General features: G+C 43.7%; 2 protein-coding genes across 3 annotated transcripts in view; both read right to left on the bottom strand.

Annotated features, from left to right (window-relative positions):
- acap3a (ArfGAP with coiled-coil, ankyrin repeat and PH domains 3a) overlaps positions 1-10,243 on the bottom strand; it is a 53,703-nt gene extending 43,460 nt beyond the window's left edge. Inside the window, exon 1 of one of the 2 annotated variants that reach the window (XM_069527123.1) lies at positions 10,010-10,243. In XM_069527123.1, the coding sequence (XP_069383224.1) occupies positions 10,010-10,056 (47 nt within the window). In that variant the 5' untranslated portion in view covers positions 10,057-10,243. The remainder of the gene's footprint in view (positions 1-10,009) is intronic. The other variant, XM_069527122.1, reaches the window with a different exon arrangement.
- Positions 10,244-16,169: 5,926 nt separating this feature from the next.
- On the bottom strand, positions 16,170-20,474 carry LOC109641922 (PHD and RING finger domain-containing protein 1-like). The gene is made up of 7 exons (XM_020106512.2): positions 19,936-20,474; positions 19,320-19,403; positions 19,092-19,219; positions 18,793-18,884; positions 18,392-18,579; positions 16,525-16,621; positions 16,170-16,434 (listed from the first exon to the last, which is right to left on the bottom strand). The coding sequence occupies exons 1-7, from the start codon at positions 20,050-20,052 to the stop codon at positions 16,403-16,405; spliced, it is 738 nt and encodes a 245-aa protein (XP_019962071.2). The 5' UTR covers positions 20,053-20,474; the 3' UTR covers positions 16,170-16,402.
- Between the last annotated feature and the right edge of the window lie 1,018 nt (positions 20,475-21,492).

The raw sequence follows: 21,492 nt of genomic DNA, 5'->3' as shown, positions 1-21,492 counted from the left end.
ATGTGACTCAGCTCCGGGTGTCATCACGGAGGAGTCAGCAGCCCTCCTCACCCTCGCACCATCTCCCCGGGGTTTTGCCCTTGACTGACGCACTTCCTGACCCGTCCCTCGACCCGGTTCTGGCCCAGCCCCGACCAGAAGTCTGCCCCCGCAAACACACAAGAGGAAGGCAGGGAGTGACGGAAAAGGGGAAGAGAAGGGGAGAGTGTAAGGGGGGAGAGCGAGAGAGAGGGACGAACCAAATCAAAAACAGATGCGAGCACACATGTGATTCAGCATTTCGCAACCGGGCAGCGACGGTGGATCCCCACGATTTCTCTCCCTCTTGTAGCTCTTCACACTTTCAGGGTAACAGCTTTGTGTTTGTCTTGGACGTACGTTCGCTTCATATATTCCCCAGGTGACGACAAACGGCCACAGCTGTACGGCAGAACCCCCCCCCCCCCAACTTCTATCAATAACTTCATCCCACTTCCTGACCCACAGGGTGATAAACATTAAGCACGGTCTGATGTTGACACACCTGGAAACGATCCAGTCACTTTCCCCTCGAGACTGCGGATTCGTGCAGCCGACCGGTCATCAGCCGCTAAGTTTCACAGACATGACATTAAACAGTGAGAAGTTCTGTTTCCAGTCTGGTAAAACAATAAGGCCAAATACAAGTCATCACATCTGGGAGCCTGCTGACAAATGACGCAGAGCCGCGACGTGAGCCGAGTCCAGTCACCGTTTCCCCCGATAGGACAGTTCCTCACATTCCGCCACAGCGGAGAGAGATAGCAGAGACGCTATGTGCGGAGGAAATTGGGTATTTTCCAATTAGTCGTCTATCTTGAATGTAGAACTGGCGAAACGGTGAACGCGCCGCTGCACTAATGAGAAAACCTGATACAGATTAATGTGATTTTTCAAGACTTAAAGCTTGAACCTCTCAGTGCAGCGTTTCTAGGTCACGCACTCGAGTGAGAGAGAGAGAGAGAGAGAGAGAGAGAGAGAGAGAGAGAGAGAGAGAGAGGGGAAGCAATTTAAAACAATCCAGGCTCTGAAAGCCGTTAAAGAAATAGTTTGGTGTTTGTGTGAAACTGCTTTGCTCATGTAGCTGCTGCACAGGAACATAATCGATACTCTAACCCTCTAACACCCGTTAACCCTGATCGATTACCCCACATACACATATAAACATACACTTATATTTTTAATGTTGATATTTGTAGTTGTCTTCATATTACTGATATTTTAAAACTTGGTCGCTTCAGAGACACTTTATTTTGCATATATGTATAAATAGTTAATTCAGATGTCCTTAACCCGTTCAATTTAAATTGCTGTTATATAATATGTTATGTTGGGATTTTAACCAGTTTTACTTTTTTTAAACTCACACTTTCTGAGTGGTGCGTTTTAACCCCAGCCAAGGTCCTTCGCACACCAGGTCACTTTTAACTTGTCACACGTTTAAAGAAGAAAATTATAATGATAGTATAAATACGACCATCAAAAACTTTCCTCCATCATTAAAGTTTGTGCACCGGGCGTTTTCAGCGTCGGTCAAGGTCGTTCCAGAGAACTGTTTCTGTGCCTGATGGCTTTTACTGGACGGCGGATCAAGGAATATGTGCAAAGACCTTAACTGGACTTAAATCTGAGTGCTAATGTATAAATTGGAATTAGCATAAAAACTGGAAACAGACAGAAAACCATGAGTCGGGACAGAGACTGGCTGTTTTCAGTTCAGTTTGAGCTGAACCAAGCCAACTGGCTCCAGCTCTATGTTCATTGGGACGGAGGCAAACAAGAAAAAAAGAGCGATCAGAGAAGAGAGGAAGAGAAAATAAACTGTTCCGTCATTTTACTCCGGACTCTCCTGCATCTGACATCGCTACTTTACATTAAGGATAATCCAGGGGGGGGGGAACATTAGTCAGACTGTTTACATTAGCTCTGAATTAACGAAGCCGAAGCTCAACTCGCTCCGCGGGGTCACGAAGGGTTGAAGGTGCGCAGATGATACGAGAGATTCCGGCAACCTGTCGTTAGCTACGCTCTGGTTGGTGCATTTTCTACGCTCCTCTCGTGTTTCGGGATGTTTCTGCGTTCGCCGTCTCCTGGGTCAAAGACATGACCGAGTCCGTCCCCCGGGCAAATTGGAACCTGTCGCTGATATATCAAGGAGGGAAAGTGGATTTCGAAACAGCACGAGACATCTGATATCTACCGCCATGCTGAATTAACATCAGATGTTCTCCGGTCTCTATTACCATAATCCAATCTGCTAGGGTAAACAATGTGAGCGAGTTTGTTCGCCCGCTCAGTGAAGAAAGACCAGAGGCTTGGATTATCGGTGTTAAAAGTGTGTTTCACCGTGTGTGTGTGATGCTGCTCTGTCTGGAGCAGCTCTTGTTTTCTCCCCTGCCTCGCGTTAGTCATCGCTGGTTTCATTCACCGTCGGCTGCGATTGGACAGGAATGCCAATTTACTACAACTCATCCATCATTCGGGGCTCAGGATGTTGCCATAGTGCTGATTCAATGTCTGCGGCGCAGCGAGCGAGCGCAACCTGTGGCAACACCGGATGGCTGGTTTGAAAGAGAGAAGAGGAATTGAGCTTTGGATTTCATCACTTTCTAAAACTCTCTTTTTTTGCACGTTTTGTGCGTCAACTGGTTTGGTTCTTTGTCGACCCTCAGGATGTCCGACAGAAGCAGATTAGTGTTCAGCATGCAGCACCCGGCTTCTCACGGCTCTTTGTGGGCGAAACGTCTCGCTATTCATTAGAACTGAACGAGAGGGACAGTCACGCAGAGCTCTTGCTAGTGAGACCCCTCCTCCAACAAAAAGGCACAGAGATGACATCATCATTCTCTTCTAGAGCATAGAAATGGACACCGTGTCGTAACTCAGGCAACATTAACGAATCAAAACTGCAGATGAGCTATAACACACACAAACAGTCTGCAGTGGAACAGTGAACATTTTTTAAATCAGGAGCAACAACTCAGACGATAAAAAAGGTCCAGCGAAGTTCACATGTTTTGGCAAAGCAGTTTCAAGCAAGTTGCAAATTTTCTGTTTTCTGTTGTTCGTCCTTAAAACCATTTAAAAACATGAGAGAACACAGAGGATGCACAGAGCTGCTTGTTTTGCAACGATCTGTTATGTGTGATGGAGCAAATCAAATGTGTTTGTGTTCATGAATAGTTATGTACTTTGCAATAACTGCCATTGTTGTGATTAAACTGCTTTATCACACCTCTCGGGGTTTTCACAGTCGCTGAACAGACGCAGTTACCAACTCATCCCCTCAACGGAGGTGCAGGTCTTCACTTACTCTAATGAGATCAATGCTTTGCAACCTTCCTCACACAGCGATAACTGGACTATATATCGCAGAATGAACTCAGAGTTTTTCCTTTCACACAAGCAGGACACAGCGGGAGGTTTTGTGCACAGACGTGTTCACAACAGCAACAAACATAAGTTTGAATGTGAAGAAAGCTTCACTTCGCTCTGGGCTGGAGAATCCTTGCAGCAAAAGTCCTGAAGAACCCTGAAGACTTCAGGCGTCTCTGCTGCAGCTTGACGCCTGGTTTGGTGTTTCCACACATATTCTCCTTTAAACACTGTGGAACGACACTCTGGTCGTCTCTGTGCAGCTGCTCTACATGCTTTGGAGCCCGGCGAGCTCTGAGACCCCTTCATCTGGTCTCATTTCAAAAAGATGAAAGTCTTTCCCGCTAATGGTGCAGCGCCTTTTCAGCAGGAGGCCGACAACACAGTGATTAAGACATCACATCGCTCTGCTGTTGGTATCATTAGATCTATTTGCATCCCCTCGCATCTACGTGACACCAATTGGGGTGTTAAGCCTGCAGGTGTGACAAGTTGCCATCGAGGGATTGAGCCGAATGTGGGCCAATCCCTGATTACGACGCAGGGGCCATCAAACCGCGCGCTGCTGTGTGCCCTAATCCCCGTCACTTTCATTACCTGGAGTTGTTAGCCGCGGCGCTCGGAGCTGACGCCTTTAACAAGATGGTGAAAACGCAGCTGAGCTCTCGGTCATTAAATCAAGCACACGGACGAAAATTAAAATAGCAGAATGAACTCGTGTGGGTGGGGGAGACGATGGTGGAGCAGGAGTTTAATGCGTCTAACGTGGAAATCACAAGCAGAGGTCGTTGAACCAGGAGACAGGACGTATGAGCCCTTCATTCAGCTTTACACCTCAGACGTGCATCAGAAACAGTACGATTTATAAAATATTCAACTCCTGTGAGAGTTTTAACACCAAACTGTGAAACTATTTAGCTACTTGTAAAAGTCCTGTGTTCAAATTGTCCATTTTAAACACAGGAGCTGCTCAAGGTTATAGAACCTCGTTCATCCCATGTGTTTTACTCCAGAACGATTAAATTGATCAAAACAAAAAACAGTGAATCTTTATGTTTGAGAAGTAGAAGCCCTGAAAAGTTACGATAACGTAAAAATAAGAATTCCCCATTAAATTAAAATGGCAATGACAAAATATTGCATTAAAAAAACGTGTGATCTCTAAAGTTAATCTCCATCTGAACTGTGGTGGATCAGTATAATGTACAAGTACCTCCAGACTGTACTGTACTTGAGTAAATGTACTTTTAAAAGATTCAGACATCAGGGAGACGGATGTGATGGACGACCCCCTCCACCGGCCGAGGTGTCTCGGGGACGAGCACTGTCGGCTGAAGAGCCACTGACACACATCAGGGTGGAAGGAGGTCAGTCTGAAATAGAGCAGAAGCAACAAGACCACACAGCAGAAATCACTTCCAGCTGCAGATCTCCCACAAACACCAGCGACGTCCTCCAAACACAAAGATGGTTCGACACAAGGATGAACCGAGATGAACCCGATGCTGGATTCAGCTTAAGGCCTCAGATTAGAGGCTCTCGGCAACATCACGGATCTAACGTGTGCAGAAGTATATAAACAGGAACAATCTGAAATCGGGAAGAACAAAGATGCATAAATTTAAAAGCATAAACTGCTTCCCACCCGATAATGAAAGAGATTATTGAAATATAAAAAAACAACGAGTCCAGAACTTCCCAGTTCACTAGACAAGGTAAACGGAGGAATGCGGTTTGAATTGGCTTTGAAAAGTTGAGCGCTGATGCAGATCTGATCCTAATCAGCTGGACGTCAACAAAACTGAAGAGATGATCTGGACGTTTGTTGGTTCTGTCTCTGGTTTTAAATTTTCAGGCTTTTATTTTGTTGTCTTTCGTGATAAGAAACTGATGGTTCGATCAAAAGGCCAAAATTCAACCAGAGATAATAATTTATAGACCAAACTGAAAAATCAAGAGAAGGATCAATTGATTAATTAAAATATTATCACCCAACACGGTCATCTATTGACACTGAGGTTGGACCCTCATTACATTTCATGAGTCACTTCTTTTGAACATCTGATCGTCATATTTTTAAACACATGAACACAGAAAACATTCGCAGGATTACAATTTGCAGCCACGAGTTACTTCACGTCATGCATCCTTTCCGTTTTAAAATGTACTTTACTTCTTACTATGAACTTATTTTCCTCTTAAACGGGCGAAGATAATTCGCTCCTTCGAAGCAGGACGTTACGCCGGATGCTTGACATTCCTTCGTACGGGGCGATTTGACATGCAACCCCCCCCCCCCCCACCCTGTCATCTGACTTCGTGTCACAAATCCATCCATCCAGTCGTTCTCCCACAGACACTGGATACACACAAGCAGCGAGCGCCACAGGTCATTGGCCTTGGATTCCCCGCCTGTCGGAGCTCTCTGCAGTGACAGGCCCATCGCCATGAAGGCAGCCTCAGCTCTCCGCCCCCAGCTGTTCACATGGGAAGAGGGGGGGGGGGGGGGGGGGGGGGGGGGGGGGGGGGGGGGGGTCCGTGCCCTGGGACATTTAGACGCAGAGAGAAGAGTCTGTCCCTCAGCGGAAACAAGACGCTCACTGGACAATAGTCATATTCTGCTGGAGGACTGTTGGGACGCGGGAAAGGATCGTCGTGGCAAAAAGCTCACGGAGATACTGGAGCCATTCATGGAGGAGCGGAGTTAAGAATGTATGATGAAGTTTAAAACATAGTTTGGTTGTGTGTCTGAGTCAGGTTTATTAAAGCACTTTGGTTAAGTTTAAATATCAATCAACGCCTCTGTCTGTATTACAAAGATTTAATGAAGCTGTCGTCACCTGTAACGGATGTTGTTCGACAAGATCAAATGTTTTGGTGGAAAGTAAATCAACATATCATCATTAGGTCGATACAAAATATAAAATATAAAACATATATATATATATATATATATATATATATATATATAAATCCAGTAACAGCTTAATTTTGTCAAATGTGTTGAATTAATGATTTAAATGTGTTGAATTAATGATTTAATCATTATTATCTGAAGGTTATTTCTTTGATAAATAAATTTGCACATATAAGAACGATGAAAACATAGATCTATAAATAAAAGAATGTTTCTTATAACGTCTTCAAATGCAAAAATATTCACTTAACCCTTACTCTGATGCTCTTTTTGGCTCTATCACAGAAAACTGAATATTTTTGAAGACCCGACTGTTGCTGGGACAATATATGACATTGTTTAATGTTGTCATGGATTTCTTGGAAATAATGAGTCAAGTGCAGAAAGATCCGTCCCAGCTCATGGCGACTGAATATGTTTGAGGACTGAACTGTTGCCTGGACAAAAAAAAAGCCAACATGGATTCTGGGAAATGACGATGCGAAAGGGACCCGTCCCCGAACAGCCGAGGGTCTTCAGAGCGAGACGTTAACGAGCCGCAACAGACGACGAGTGCGTCGCCTGAGCGCTGAGACGCTTCCTAACGATTTATACGCCGAACAATAGACGGTAGAAGTAACGGCCACAATGAATGAAAACGATCGTTTAGCTGCAGCAGAAGTTTCCGGCTGCGGGTGACGTCCCTCGTACATTATCCTCTAACAGAATGTGAGCGTGGCCTCAAATTAACATGTCAGTGGGGAGAAAACAGCTCAAACGTCGCGTGTTGCCAATGTTGTGCCGGAGCAAACACAAACACACGAGCTCCTGCGGCCTTGTATTCATTACAGACCACTTTCTCAAAACAGATGTGGGGAGCATCACTGGTTGCGATCTCACATCTGGAGTATCCATGGAGACTGGAGACGAAACACAAACAGTTTGCTGGACAGATCTTCAGGCTCTGGACCGGACGGGATATTTGTCACGTTGTCGGGGGGGGAAGAGATTCATCGTCTGCAGGTTTGTTCCCCGCCAGAGCTCGAGCTGAAGAACACGGGACGGGAAACTGTGCGGAACTGATTCGCGGCGTGATTTTACATCTGTACGTCGTGCCAGTCCTCATGTGAAAAGCTTGGATTCTCAAACCGCTGCTTCCTTCCAGTCCTCCACCTCCAGGGTTGTTACATAACACCTCATGCTGCAGCGCCGCTTTTAGCTGCACAGAGGAGGCATTTGGATGTTCTCTGAAAACACTGTTACAGGCCTCGGTGGCTACGAGGAACACGTCTCTTCTCATCGTTTAAACATCCTGGGCAGCAGATAAGAGACCCAGAACATAAACTGGAAGAAAAGCTCACAAGGACTCCAGCAAATAGGAACATCTTTCTACAGGGGTACATGGAGGGAGGGAGAGAGGGAGAGAGGGAGGGAGGCAAGTCTGCCTTCACAGCTCCAGTCAGATGAGAGACGACTTTATCCACGTCAATAAAAACATAATGAGGCAGGTGACTCTTCAACATGCTGCAGCCTGAGAGATGTGACATTTAGCTGCTCAGACTGGGAGACTTTGATTCTCAGAGATCTCAGGGAACGCTGTACGGTGCAGTGTCTTCTCAGGTACTGGGCTTTAATACAATGGTATCATCATCACCTCAAAGCAAGAAGAAGAAGGTTCTTGGTTCGAGGCCTTGTTCTCTCTCTGTGAGGGTTTTCTCCGTGTACACTGACACGTTCACAGCGAGCGAGCGGTAAAACCGGAAGAACACAAATATCTCCAGGTGAAGAGGAGGAGCCATAAACATAGAAGATGTCCGAGAGATTTGAGGGAATTCTGTGATTTGTTGTGAGTTAAAGAAAAACGTGATTTCAGCAGCATCACGCTTCACGAGCTGCCTCCCGCGTGTTCCACCCGGCCGCCGCCCCTCACCCGAACGGTTCGGAAACGTTCCTCTTATTTTGAAACTGTCTGACCTGCTGCATTCCTCTTATGGAAAACTTTCCCGGAAAAGCGTCCCGATCAAAATTTCCAGACGTTTTCCAGAGTTTATTTCTGAAAACTGCTGATTAAAAGATAAGTGGTATAATGGATGGATGAACACACGTGGGCAGATGTTACTGCAGCGTGAAACATACAAAGCATAGTTAAACATAGAACTAAAATGAAAAGAGAGTTAATGATCTTCTCTACGCTTGTCTCTGCAGTCTGTGATAAATTCACTTGTGTTCGTATAAAGTGTACTTTGTGTTTTCTTTGACATTTTACCATTAAACTTTAGTGAAATGTTCGACTTTTACTTCAAACGCAGTCGTCTGTATTGTGATTGTTTAATTGTTGGTTTAGCTTCAGGATCTCGCAGCTCTGTGAGTGTAACCGGACGCCGGCTCAGTCTCACCTCACGGCCTCACGGGCACTCGACTCTCCGGGAGCGGAGGAACCACGTTCAGATGTGGGTGTAGAAAATTCTTGGCGTGTTTGTGTAACCTCGGGTGTGCGGCGGTCAGACGCTTCAGCTCAGCCTCTGAGAGGAAACCTTCAGTTTGCTCTGATCCAGTGATCACAGACGCCGTTTGAACTGCAGCTGAAACAATCATCTGTCGAGTCTTAATCATGGACTGATTCAGCCTTTTAGTCATATTTGCTGTTTCTCTCTGTCTCGGGTTAACAGACGATCTTTAGCTTACAAGCGTTTTCAAATCCACTTTTCTCCGACGTCTCGTGAACCAGATGATTCATTGATGGTGAGAATAATGATTAGTAGTAACCCTTATTTTGAACTGGAAATCTAAACGTCCTGCAATAAAACATGACAGTAAATCACCCATTCCCTCTATTTCCTCTTATAGGACGTATTATTATTACAGGCAGCCAGAGGTGGAGGAAGTATTCAGATCCTTTTACTGAAGAAACAGTACTGATAATACACTGTTAGAAATACTACACTAAAAGTAAAAGTACTCGATGCAGACAAATAATGCCATGTGAGTGTCACAGTATCATATAAATATACCAAAGTATTATTATCTGCTCATTTTCTCCACTGACTTAGTACCTTATCTTATCCAACCAACAATCCCTGAGAAGTTATATGAAGTAATTATACAGTAGTAGTTAGTAGTTATTATATTTATACTGTATATATATATATCACAGTATCTCATATCATACTATATTGTACTTAAGTACAATTTTGGGATGAGCAATTTCACTATCTCAAAACTTGCACTTTGATTTTACTTATACACGCATAACTGCTGTGTACATATATACATTTGTGGTACATACAGCAATATGAGCAGGGTATGAATATGCAGTACAGTCAGGTTCAGGTTAAATCGAATCATTTCTGCTCTTTAACTTTAAAATATAATCGCAGTTTGTAAATCGATGGTCGTATTCATTGAATTAGTCTAAATCTCCTGAACAACACGTGGCTGCCAAACTGAACTGATGCTCATGAGACAAAAACTGTCGATGAAGAAACGTCACATGTGACAGCTCGTGAGGCTGCACTGCTCCTTCATCATCATCATCATCATCATCATCACCCTCATCATCCTCACTGTGGTGCATGGGTCCAAACTGTGGCTGTGATCCTGCACCCACCACATTTCAGAGCAACGTTTTCATGCAACCTGCAGAAAGTGAGTAAAAGCAGCAGGAGGTGCGTTCAACAGTTCACCGGGAACACCGGGAAACCGAGTTCTCCTCCTTCTTACCTAAACCGAGGAGAGTCTTTGATGCAGTCTTCAAAGTCCACCGTCATTTTCTCACCGGGGTTTTTTTTTTGTGTTTTTTTTCTCCAACGCGGTTAAAACGCGGGGCTCATGTCCCGGGTAGAGTCAGGGGTTAGTATCCGATACAGAGAGCCTGGCTCCGGGTGCTGCTGCTGCTCCTGCTGCGGCCGCTCGCTGTCTCACTCTCTCCGGGTCTGAAGCTCCGGAGCGAGTCCGCAGAGCCGGAGCCCTGCGCTGCGTTCAGGGGCTGCTCGTGAACAAGGAGATCACGCACCTCCAGGCCACTTAAATGTACTTGTGAAGCGCGTTTAAGTAGAAGATGAACAACGTGATGGACGGTTAAAAAAAGATGAAGATGCGTGTGTGAATAAAACACAAGTGTCTATCTTCCTCCCCTTCTTTCTACAGCTGCATCACGTCATTTAAAACACGACTATTCAAATATTTCCGATTGTGATTGAACTCAGCATAAGCTCAACCCCTCTGCATGACTACGTAGAACACTGACGTCACGTTCCAACTCATTTGAATGGACTCGACCTGATTTTTCTGTTCAGTGACATCATCAGCGAGACTTCTCTCCTCTTTTTATACTTTAACAGCAAAAAAACTTTAAAACTTTCCAGTTTCAGTTTGAGCAAATAAATAAATAAAGACTGGGGGTGAGATTTCAAACCAACAATCTATGACCTCTGAAAGTTACAGACTCACTCTTTATCATTTGAGCCTAAATAACTGGATTAATCATATTTAATCATCAATAATCACAACCCAATATTTACTATGTCACGTCCACAACCTTCTAATATATATTCACGTATACACAGTTTACACTTACATCACCTAATGTAAGTCGTTTTACAGTTTTGCATTTGCCTTATTTTATTTTAGGCTCTGTTTGCTTTGTTTTATTAAGTATTGCTCTAATTGCACTGCTTGTCCTTCACGTTCTATCGTCGTGTCGACCCTGTGTTAACTTAATGACAAATAAAACGTCCACTCTCTGTGTTGTGCAAATCAAAAAAAATAAAAGTCTCTGTTTGTTTGTTTTGCGTTCCGTGTTTTTCTTAGAAGCAGAAATGTGAAGACGATATTTTCATCCTCTGCTGCATTAACTCAAGCGATGAATAAACCACCGCCCACATTAGCCTCAGCTCCCTCTCTCCCTGCTCCCTGCAGTCACATTCATCTGTTCACACCTTTGACACACTCTGGTGTCTTTTCTATGTTGGATCATCATGTTTAACTGCTGAACAAGCTGCGAAATCTAATTAACGTAAAAGCCTGAATCACTGAAACTAATTGCACGATTTGAAAACACTTGAAAGAAACCTTTGCACGTTTAACGCCTTCCAGGTTTGCCCTAGCATCCTACTTTCCCATGCAGCGGTTAAATGAGGGTATCTTAAGTGCATCCATTTCCCCAGCAAGGCTATTATTAATTCACAGGAAACGGGAAAGGCTGGAGAAGGAGCGGCTGCTTGGGATTTCACTGCAGGTTTTCATAGAGCGCCATTGTTCCTTCCGATCCCGGCTTTAGAAAGGCTGCAGCTCGGGCCGTGAATGGAGATGATCTCATCTGCTCTCAGCAGAGATGAGTAAATGAAGCCGTCATTCACTGAAATCTCACAGGAAAGACTTCTTTCTTATTTTTTATCCACGCTAGCAGATGAACCGCGATGGGAAGTGTCGATTTGTTGGTCCAGTGTCTCGACATCCACCTGATGGATCCTGACTGATATACATAAAGTCCCCAGAGGATGAATCATAATGACTCGTTACAAACTTTTCATCTATAGCGTCATCATTTTTGGTTTTGGTCAAAAGTCTGTAGAAGTATTGGACTCATCGCCAGCAGCTACACTCAGACACCAGTAAAATGGTTCAGCAGTTCGTCCACTAACTTAAAGGTCGGTGGTTCGATATCCAGCTCCTCCGGGACGCATTACGAGACCCTGAACCCCCCCTGAAGTGTGTGAATGGTTTGCGTGATAGAAAAAGTGTTGCGTGTTCGCGTCCTGTCGTTAGCATTTAGCTCCAACCTCAGGTGAAGGTCAAAGCTCGATCTCAGAGCCCATCGTCTATTGTCAGATGATGAATACGTCTCGACGGACAATGTTTTGGTATTCTGGTACAGACAGCGGACATCAAGGCCACGACTGTTTCTTCCTTGAATGTCAGTTAAATGTCATTAGTGAATATATTAGTCTTCACCTGTCCATTAAAAATATAAAATCCCGTCTGAGGCACTAAGAGCAGATGTTGCACCGCAGCTGTGGCCTCGTGTTTGTGTCTTAAAGGTCGTCCTCTGCTCTGCGGATGAAAACAACACTTTCTCTGACTCCCTCCACCATCCCTCCTTCCCCTTCTTCCTCTCTGCCTCATCCCCAGTTCCCTCACTGATCTGAGATCAAAGCACCGAGCACGTTTAACGAAGCTGCTGAGTCAGCAATCGACTGAGCTGAAAGTGCAAACTGCTGGAGGAAGTTAAGGGCAAACTTTGTGATTTTCATTACAGCAGCAGGAGCGGCACGAAGTCTGATTTATTCTACCGGTAACTCAGATTTTAATTAGATTTCATCTCTCTGATTTTCTGGGACACTGGACGAAAGGTTTGGTCTTCACCCGCAGTCCAAATGTTGGATGATGTTTGACAGGACAGCTCCTCACACATGAAGCCAAATCATTTATCTCACAATCCAAGTGCTCATCCAACAACCACTTCCACAACCTCAAACAAACGACAGCTCATGCTTCAGACCACACAGCTGAATTCACAACTTGCACTGCCCACATTCAGCCATAGTTGACAAATGTGAAGCAAATACCGCAGGAAATGTGTTATTCGTCTCCTTGCTCTCGCAGATTGGAAGCGAAGGTTTGCCTCTGAGATGTTTGTGTGGATGCATTTTTCAATGTTGCAGAATCAGGCCGGTCAGCAAACTCCAACATATTCAGTGTTGAGCGAGTGAACTTCAGGGAATCAGACGCTCATCTGGCCTTGAATTAGTTTTCGACATGTTAGCAGTCTGGCTCCGTGGCTCTGGGGATGTCAACAGTTATTTTATGGATTTCAAATGTTTTTGCTGATCAAACGATTCCTTCAGAATCAGTGAGGGCAGTCAGAGAGGGTGTCAGTATCATACGATGACTGAGATTCACTCTAAGATGATTTCCAGCACATGCAGCCTCGCTATCACATCAGAGCATCGACTGCTCTTGATCCATCTCCTGCTGCTTCTGTTTCCAACACTGTGGCATCTCCCAGGTCAGGGACGAGGCCTCCCCGCCTCCGTGCAGCACAACACACACCGAAGGGAGCTGTCGACTCCCATGTTTTTCGCTCCCATCAGCTCTCACGGCAGACACAGGCACCACTGCGGCGTGGAATCACAGGGAGAGATGTATGGGTCTCCGGGAGGGTGACCTACTTTTGCTTCCCTCTTTGGTTTGTCGGAGAGAAGAGCGGCGAGTCGCGCTGCTGAGCACACAGCTTGTAATGTTATCTCCCTTCCACTGCAGGTGCGAACGAGGCCTCCTCCAACGAGGCGTGGATGCTGGATGTTGTGTATTATGCATGCACGTGTTCTTCTCACTGACTTACTCCAAAACGTATTCCCAAATCTGTTCTAAATTCATTTTAATATTGCAACAGGACCACAGCGCTCGCACCGGAGGAAATGCACAGTGTGTGTGTGTGTGCCAGTGTATTTTAAAGATGGATGGAAGAACAGAGACAGTTTGAGGGAGAATTTGTTCGATGGCGTCTTTGCTTTCAGAGCTTTGAGGAATTCAAATAGAAATCTTTAATAGTTTGACATATAAAGCTAATAATTTGGATCCAGCAAAATCTGCCAGCAAGCACCTCTGGAGCTCATGATGTAATTTTTGTATCTCGTTTGTTTAATCCACACAAAAAAAGATAAAACGATTATTTGCAGTTAGCTGCTTCCCCTGTGTTTCCTGTCTCCGTGCTAAGCTAAGTTAGTCGGCTGTTGCGTGCAGCTTCACGTTCAGCATAACGAGCTGGAGAGAACCAATCTTCTAATTCTATTTGAATTTAAGAACATTTTTGTACTTGCATTTAACAAATCTTTTAAATTTCAATTTGAATTTTTGTTTTGTGTTGCGGAGAGATGTAATGTGCAGAGTTAAGACGTATTTAACAACAGTGACGTGAAAATAGTTATGAAACTTTAGGATCGAGGAGGCAGCGAATCAGGATGCGTGCAGAAGATAAATGTAAACAGTAATTTTGACTCTGTGTGCATGTGTTTGTGGTCGGTGCCGTTGTGTTCAAAAAAATAGTGTCAGCAGTTCAGTAGCCTGGTGGCTTGTGGGTAGAAACTGTCTCTGAACCTACTGGTTTATGGTTTGGATGGAGAAGCGGCTGAAGAGTCTGTGTGAGATGTTTGGGGTCAGGGAGGATCTGCTGTCCCGCCCTCCTGCAGCTGCAAAGGTCCCGGACGGCTTCTGTCTTCTGTTTGTCCTCTCGTTGATTTCAGGTGCAGCAGGATTGTGGAAACTGCCCTCGAGTCTCATCACTGTCACCTCACTGACCTTTATCCTCTTCAATCTTCAGGGACACAGTGTACGGACAAACAGACTCTCTGCGGATCACGATTTGGCTGCAGCACTGATCCTGGATCTGCACAAAAATAAAGCACAGGGACTCCTGAAAAAACTGACATGAAAACTCAATGAGGTGTGGTTTTAGAAGCAGCTACGTGCTGGACACGTTGGTGTTTGTACAGATTAAAACAAACTTTATTTTGTAGGTGTTCCGAGTCTGGTTTGTATTTTTACTGTTTCCCTTTTTCACTCTTACACCTCCGGGCCATCGCTTCGTTTTCAGACGTACAGATGGAATTGATATTCTAATCCAACTCTTGGCAAGATGGAGAATAAGTACATTTCCCCAAATATCTTTAAAATCTCTAGTTTCGAGTCACGTCACTGTCACGTTACCGACATTCAGCGTTTCCACTTTTCCCGAACGCGTCGTTCTAATAAACAGACCCTGTTGATTAACGAGTCATTAGAAGTTTTGACCTCAGCTCTGTCGTGTGTTAATCGTGTTAGAGTGAGTCTAATCACTTCAGGAGTCACCGGCTCTAAAGCTCCTGAGCACCGGAGGCCCAGCTCCTCTTCCACTGCAGGGCTCCTCAGAAAAACACATCACAGGAGCCACTGACACGACCCCAGCCCCCGAGTGGTGGGGGTCACCAGCGGGTCAGAGAAAAGTACTTTCTCAGGAAGCCTGTTTCACTGCGTCGGCCAGACTACAGCATCAAATATTCATTTAGCCAAAAAGGCAACTTGAATCCTCACAGGAAGGTTCAAGGACGACGGGGGATCAGGGTCGTGCAGGGTTAAAGTGAAACCACAGAGCAGCAGACAGCTTCAGACAAATAATTACAGACGCTGATGTCACACGAAGCGTCTTTGACATGTTGGGAAATGTGCGTGTGGACATTTTGTTCAGTCCAACAAACGTCAGGCCGGAAGAGGTGAACGTTTGTTTTTCTGTGCACGTTGTTTGGGGGGGGGGGGGGAAGTAGGACAAGATGAGCTGGAGGCTTGTCACGTCCCCGCCCACTGAATCACAACACAAACACACATATCAACAGAGAGGGGGAACACATGAGCTCTAATGACTTTACTTTAATATCAGGAACCTCTGAGGTGAAGTCCGAGCACATGTTCTGGCTCCAGGTTAATAAGCTGAGTGATATCTTGGTGCAGTGATTTCATGACATCGCATTATTGTTGTTGTTGCACAATGTTTGTTTGCGGAGGATTAAAGGATGAGAGGCGGCAGATCTGAGTGTGTGTGTGTGAGTGTGAGGCTGGAGCAGCTTCCTCTCGTGTTTCAGCCGCACGACATCCTGAGAAATCACTGAGGCTGGCGTTGCTAGGCGACGCAGGAGGCGGGATGAGGGAATCCTGCCGACGCTCACAGGAGCTGAATCCTGTTTGAAGTCTGGAGTCTTTGATAATCTGAGCTGCCTCAGATCTTTTCCTGGTCAACGTACGGCACCAAAAACCACCATGAACACTGATTCTACAAACTGCAACAGATAAATCACTTGTTTCACAATTAAGTTTTGGACGTCACCAGATTTTAAGACACACATTGTTGGTTTGGGTCTTTTCATTGGTTTTATTTACAACGAACAAAGTTCAAAATAACACATTTTCTTTTAAAGAGAATAAAAACATTTCACAGATGTGAAACAATTGAAAACGACAGAAAAAAAAAGCAGCTGCAGGTTCAGTTTCTTCTCGAGGTTGTATAGTTGCGTCTGTGCTCAACACAATGCTGCCACCTTGAGGTCACTCCAGAGCTCAGCTTGTTGCTGTCAGGAGCTCAAGTTAAACCCTTTGTCTTGTCTGTGAATTTGATTCTGTGAAACACACACACAAAAAAAAAACTCCATCATGTTTAAAACCACGACAGAATCAGTGAGGACGTGAACTGACGGTTGAAAACTCACCGGCTGAAGAGCTGCTGCCATCGCTGCCATCAGGTGGAGTCACCTGATCGGTTCTGTCTGCACGCCTCGACGCTCGTAACAGGTATTTAGGTACATGCTGAAAAACAGAACGAACACTTCAGAGTGTTTTAGGTTTTTGAACTGTCGCCATTGTCTGGGAAGGTGCAAAGCAAAAACATGTCAAAAATACTGAAATGATAAAAAATGTAACTACAACAACCAAAACATATCAGTTGAGCGCTACCGGACATAATAAAAAGAAATGAATGACTTAACCTTATCAAGGAAATAACAATCTGACTCTGTGACCTCAGGCTGAAGCGCAGGTACAGTATGTCAGACAGTGGAGACATGGTTTTCATGGAAACTTGCAACCGTGCAAGTTTAAGAAAAGTGTTTGTCAAAGCAGGAAATGTGGTTCAGTGCCACAGCGCTGCCCGTACAGTGATTCACTTTTCTCACGTCTTTGTGAAATGAATGAAACCTCAGAGCAGACTCTCTCTTCCTGTCGACTGCTTGAAGAATTCTCTTTCGCTCTACTTACTCCAGCAAGTTAGCGGCACACTTCAGGCTACTTAAATGAGTAATGTGCACGGAGGGAGTTGGCTGATTTACAGATCATTCTGCTTTATTTATTTTAGAGGACACAAGGATTGCGCTCAACTCGCAGAGCTGAGCATCTGCGTTTCTGAAAAATAAATACCGGGAGATCTTCTAACAGCCCGGAATTTAGTTTAATAGCCGTCTGAACATCTGGATAATGTTCAAAACATTCAGAGACAGATTTACAGAAGCCACTGTCACTTTTGCAGGGAAAATTCCCCAACCTCTGAAACAGAGAAGTAAACATAACGCAGGTTCGATTTTCAAGAGCCACAACTGAGAGGGGAAAAGTAACCAGCATTATATATGAATGTATATTTAATGTAACAGGAGGAAAATGTTTGAATTTGTCGTCATCAAAGTTGAATTTGAGCTTCAGAGAACTTTAAAATCACAACAGACTGCAACAAAACTTTATTTTGTTTTGTTAGAAGAAATGTTGGCGCTCTAGTTAACAATGTTATATAATGTTAAATGTTATTGGCTTGAAGAACGAGCAATGGATGGATCATCACCTTTTTGTTTCCCATGAAAATATGTATTGTAATAATTACATATATGCTAAAGATGATCATTTTAATACTTTGAGCAACAGTAAAAGTTTTCTTTTCTCAGGTGGAGTCAAATCACACGATGATCATTTCCGTTCAAGTTCACAAATTCCACCTCAGATCTAAATCTAAAGATTTAGAAACAAAGATTTTACAGCCGTTTCAAAGGTTGTTTGTTAAAAACAAGATGAAATAATAAATCCCCTCCTAACCCAGTTTTTACAACATGAACCCGAACTGAGACGTCTCATTTTCACTAATATTTGTCTATTTTCATTTTGGAAAAACCATGTTTACAGTTTCTGTGTCACAAATGACAAATCAAATATTTTCCATCCATACAGCTCGAGGCTTCTCTGAGGAGATTGGAAAAACGTTGTAAAAGTTGTAAATGACTTTCTGGGTTTTTCAAATATCACCTGGTGTTTGGTTTTTAGATAAATAACAAAATACCTCAGTGACTCAAATGTTATGATTAATACATGACGGTAATGAACTCAGGCAGGAAGTGACACCATGTCAAATACCATCATCCTGCCCACTGATATTGTGATCATCGTGTTCGTTCTGTGGAAACTGAATTGAAAGATTTACTTTAATATTACTCGAATAATGTGCACGGAAACGTTGCGTAAAGACAAACTGAGCTGTCACCTGAAACACAAAACTCATATTTTCACCTCATGCTGGTGAATAAACAACGTTGAACTGACCCAGGAGGTTTGTGGGCGAGGATCCGGGTCAACGCCGGTTCTGCTCCGGAGTCTCGCGCTGTGTCGTCGTTCCGCGGAGCCGCTGGGACGGTTTATTGTCGAGGGCCGAAGGCGACTGCTGGTCGATGCAGTTTCATCAACTTCGGCTAAAAGGTCTGTTAGTTCTCCGTCCTCCAACTTGAAGTCGTCTGTTCAGGGAGAATTTCCCAACAAGAAAAAACAAAGTGTCTCATGATTATCAATTAAACAATTAGTTATGAACAATTATATCCATCTCATCGACATTTATAATGTTACTGTTATTTTATAGACTTCAAACAGAAAGATTTAGGCATTTAAATGTCCGTTTTACGTATATTAAGTATATAATACATAAATTTAAATAAGTGTAATAGCTTCACCTGTATGAGGGGGGGTGGCTGCACAGTCAGGACAGATCCAGTCACCTCCAGGTTCAGTGTTTAACGATGGTGGCAGACAGTTCATGTGATACCTGTAAATATACAGCAGAGTTTTATAATGAATTCACTTCAACAAATGGAGAAGACTTGACTTCATGTTCAGGTATTTCCTTCCGTTACAACACTGTGCTTCGACTCAACACGATTTCATTTGAATCATGTCAAATTACAAATCCGCTGCGACCGTGAACACATGTGAACAATAACTTGACGAGTGCATCGGTCGTGTAACGTCGTACCCTGAGTCACAGTGTGTGCACACCAGCAGCTGGTGCCTGCGGTCGCTGCGTCCACACTCCTCACAGATCACAGCATCGCTCGCCTCCTCGTCATCATCGACATCCTCGTTCTGCGTCTTCACTTTGATCTGCAGGAGCAGCACGAGCAGTTCAGCTGCAGAACTGTTTGTTCACAGGTCTCCTGAAACTTTGGCAGTACAACTTCCTTCACACGCTGCAGATGATCACCTTCTTTTGCACGTCCCCTCCGGGACACCGTCTCTGGTAGATGAAGGCGAAGCTGATCCGATCCACCGGGCAAGTGTTGGCCGTCTGAGGTTCAGGACAGAGCAACGAAATGTGTGGTGTTGTTTTAGAATCTCATCACACGTTGAACAGAGGGAATAAGAAGAACTGAAGAGAACCGACAGCATCCGGAACAGGGCTGCAATGATAATCTTTATTTATTTATTTATTCATCTGCTGTTCAAAAAAACGATGAGGCGATCAGTGAATGGAGAGAGAATTAAATCACCAAATATTAATTGATAAAGTCTCTTATCAAATCCCCTCCAAGAAGGACAAGAACCAAAACAATGATGTTATTTACTTTTATTTTATATGTCTTTAGTTTCTATTTATGTTGAAAGGAGTAAAACAGGTTTCTTTATACCTGAGTGGTAAATAAAGTCACCACACTGGAGATTCCTCCAGAGAAGTTATTAAATGTTGTTAAAGGACTTTTCCAAAGATCTCCTGAACATGAATCATCGAATATGAAACGATGAACTTTTTAATTCACTTGTGAAGCAAAACTTTCTTCAGTGGCAATGAGAAGAAGAAGTTGTGTGTCGGGTGTGTTTACCTGGGACCACTGCAGGAGACACTGGAGACAGAAGACATGTGGACACTTCTCCAGAGACGCCACGGCCTGATGCTGGAATCCACTCAGGCAGATGGGACATTTATCTGCCGTGTCCATTATTATCAGTTTCTAACGCCCTCAGTAAAACAGTGAAGTCGAGTAAAGACGCAGAGACTCGAGAGTTCACGATGAAACCGAACAACAAGTGAAAACTTTGAACAAGCTGCAGCTTCCTGTTAGCTTTAGCAATAGCCTAGCTAGCTTAGCCGGTAGCTAACAAGACTAGCGCGTGCTTGAATCGAGTGAACGCGATGAAACGGTGTTAAAAAGATCTGAGTGTTTAACCCGGTTATTGTTTCACTTCATATCGTGATAAAGATTCATCATCAAACCGAAGCTGAGACGATAAAAGGCGATAAAAGTATATTTCAACTTCCTCATGTTCAGAGATACACACAGAGACTTCCGGTCTGAGCCCTTCAGCATAAAAGTATCAATTTATTAATGTATTCGTTTGTTTAGAATAGACAGATAGATAGATAGATAGATAGACAGACAGACAGACAGACAGACAGATAGATAGATAGATAGATGAATAGATAGAGAGATAGATAGATAGATGAATAGATAGATAGATAGATGAATAGATAGATAGATGAATAGATGAATAGATAGATAGATAGATAGATAGATGAATAGATAGATAGATAGATGGATGGATGGATAGATAGATAGATAGATAGATAGAAAGATAGACAGACGGACGGACGGACGGAAAGATAGATATTCTACACTGATCCAAAGGGACACATTTTATGTTAAGTTCTTCTTCTATAATGATAATAACAACTATTATTATTATTACAGTGTTTTTTGTCATCAAAGCTCCAGCACCAGTTTCTTCATAACCTGGACTTGAGGCTCTGTTTTAATGAGATTGTTAAAATGTTCAATTGAGACAGACATAACTTCATCTGAAACTTTGCTAATATTCCTGAATAACTCTGCAAAGGAAGTGTGAAGAACAGGGAGAGAACAGGGGCCTGGTCGCTCAACACCCTAAAACAGGTTGACCTGGTTATAAAACTCCAAAAATGTGAATCTTTTTCAAGGGCCTGTACTTATTGACAGATTGTGTAGCCGGCTGGAAATGTTGGGAAAATGAAAGTATATGCTTGAACACTGTGAACATGGCCTCAAAAATCCATTCTGATTAAAATATATTGTTTAAACTAAAATGTCCTGCGCTGCAGTTTTTATTCTCTATCAAACTTCATGTTTGAGCGTCTTTTATCTGCTTTTCTGCAAACACTGGATGTTTTCTCTATATATCTGATAAACTGTTAAAGAAAAGTTAACAACCACTGTCAGATAAACAGACCTGTAATAAACTCTCCCCTCATTTAGGTTGTGATGTGTTGATTTAGCTGTAAGGTCATTCAGAAGGCTGCAGTTTGAGGTGCTGTCCAACTTCACAGAGAGAAGTTTTTGTTGTTTAAACTACACTCTCTAAAGCAGGCACATAATAAAAACCTGTCAAAACAAGGCAACATTTGT

Source organism: Paralichthys olivaceus, chromosome 6 (assembly GCF_024713975.1).
Source record: "Paralichthys olivaceus isolate ysfri-2021 chromosome 6, ASM2471397v2, whole genome shotgun sequence".
Lineage (NCBI taxonomy): Eukaryota > Metazoa > Chordata > Actinopteri > Pleuronectiformes > Paralichthyidae > Paralichthys > Paralichthys olivaceus.
Note: the sequence above shows the minus strand (reverse complement) of the source record. Positions and strands in the feature narration are given on the sequence as shown.

What these genes read in the sequence shown, in the direction of transcription:
- LOC109641922 (XM_020106512.2), bottom strand. Translation starts at nt 20,052, where the DNA reads ATGGACACGGCAGATAAATGTCCCATCTGCCTGAGTGGATTCCAGCAT. An exon ending in GAGGGGACGTGCAAAAGAAG is followed by an intron (nt 19,220 to 19,319) that starts GTGATCATCTGC and finishes CTGCTCCTGCAG; the next exon opens with ATCAAAGTGAAGACGCAGAA. An exon ending in CTCGCCCACAAACCTCCTGG is followed by an intron (nt 16,622 to 18,391) that starts GTCAGTTCAACG and finishes TCTGTTTTTCAG; the next exon opens with CATGTACCTAAATACCTGTT.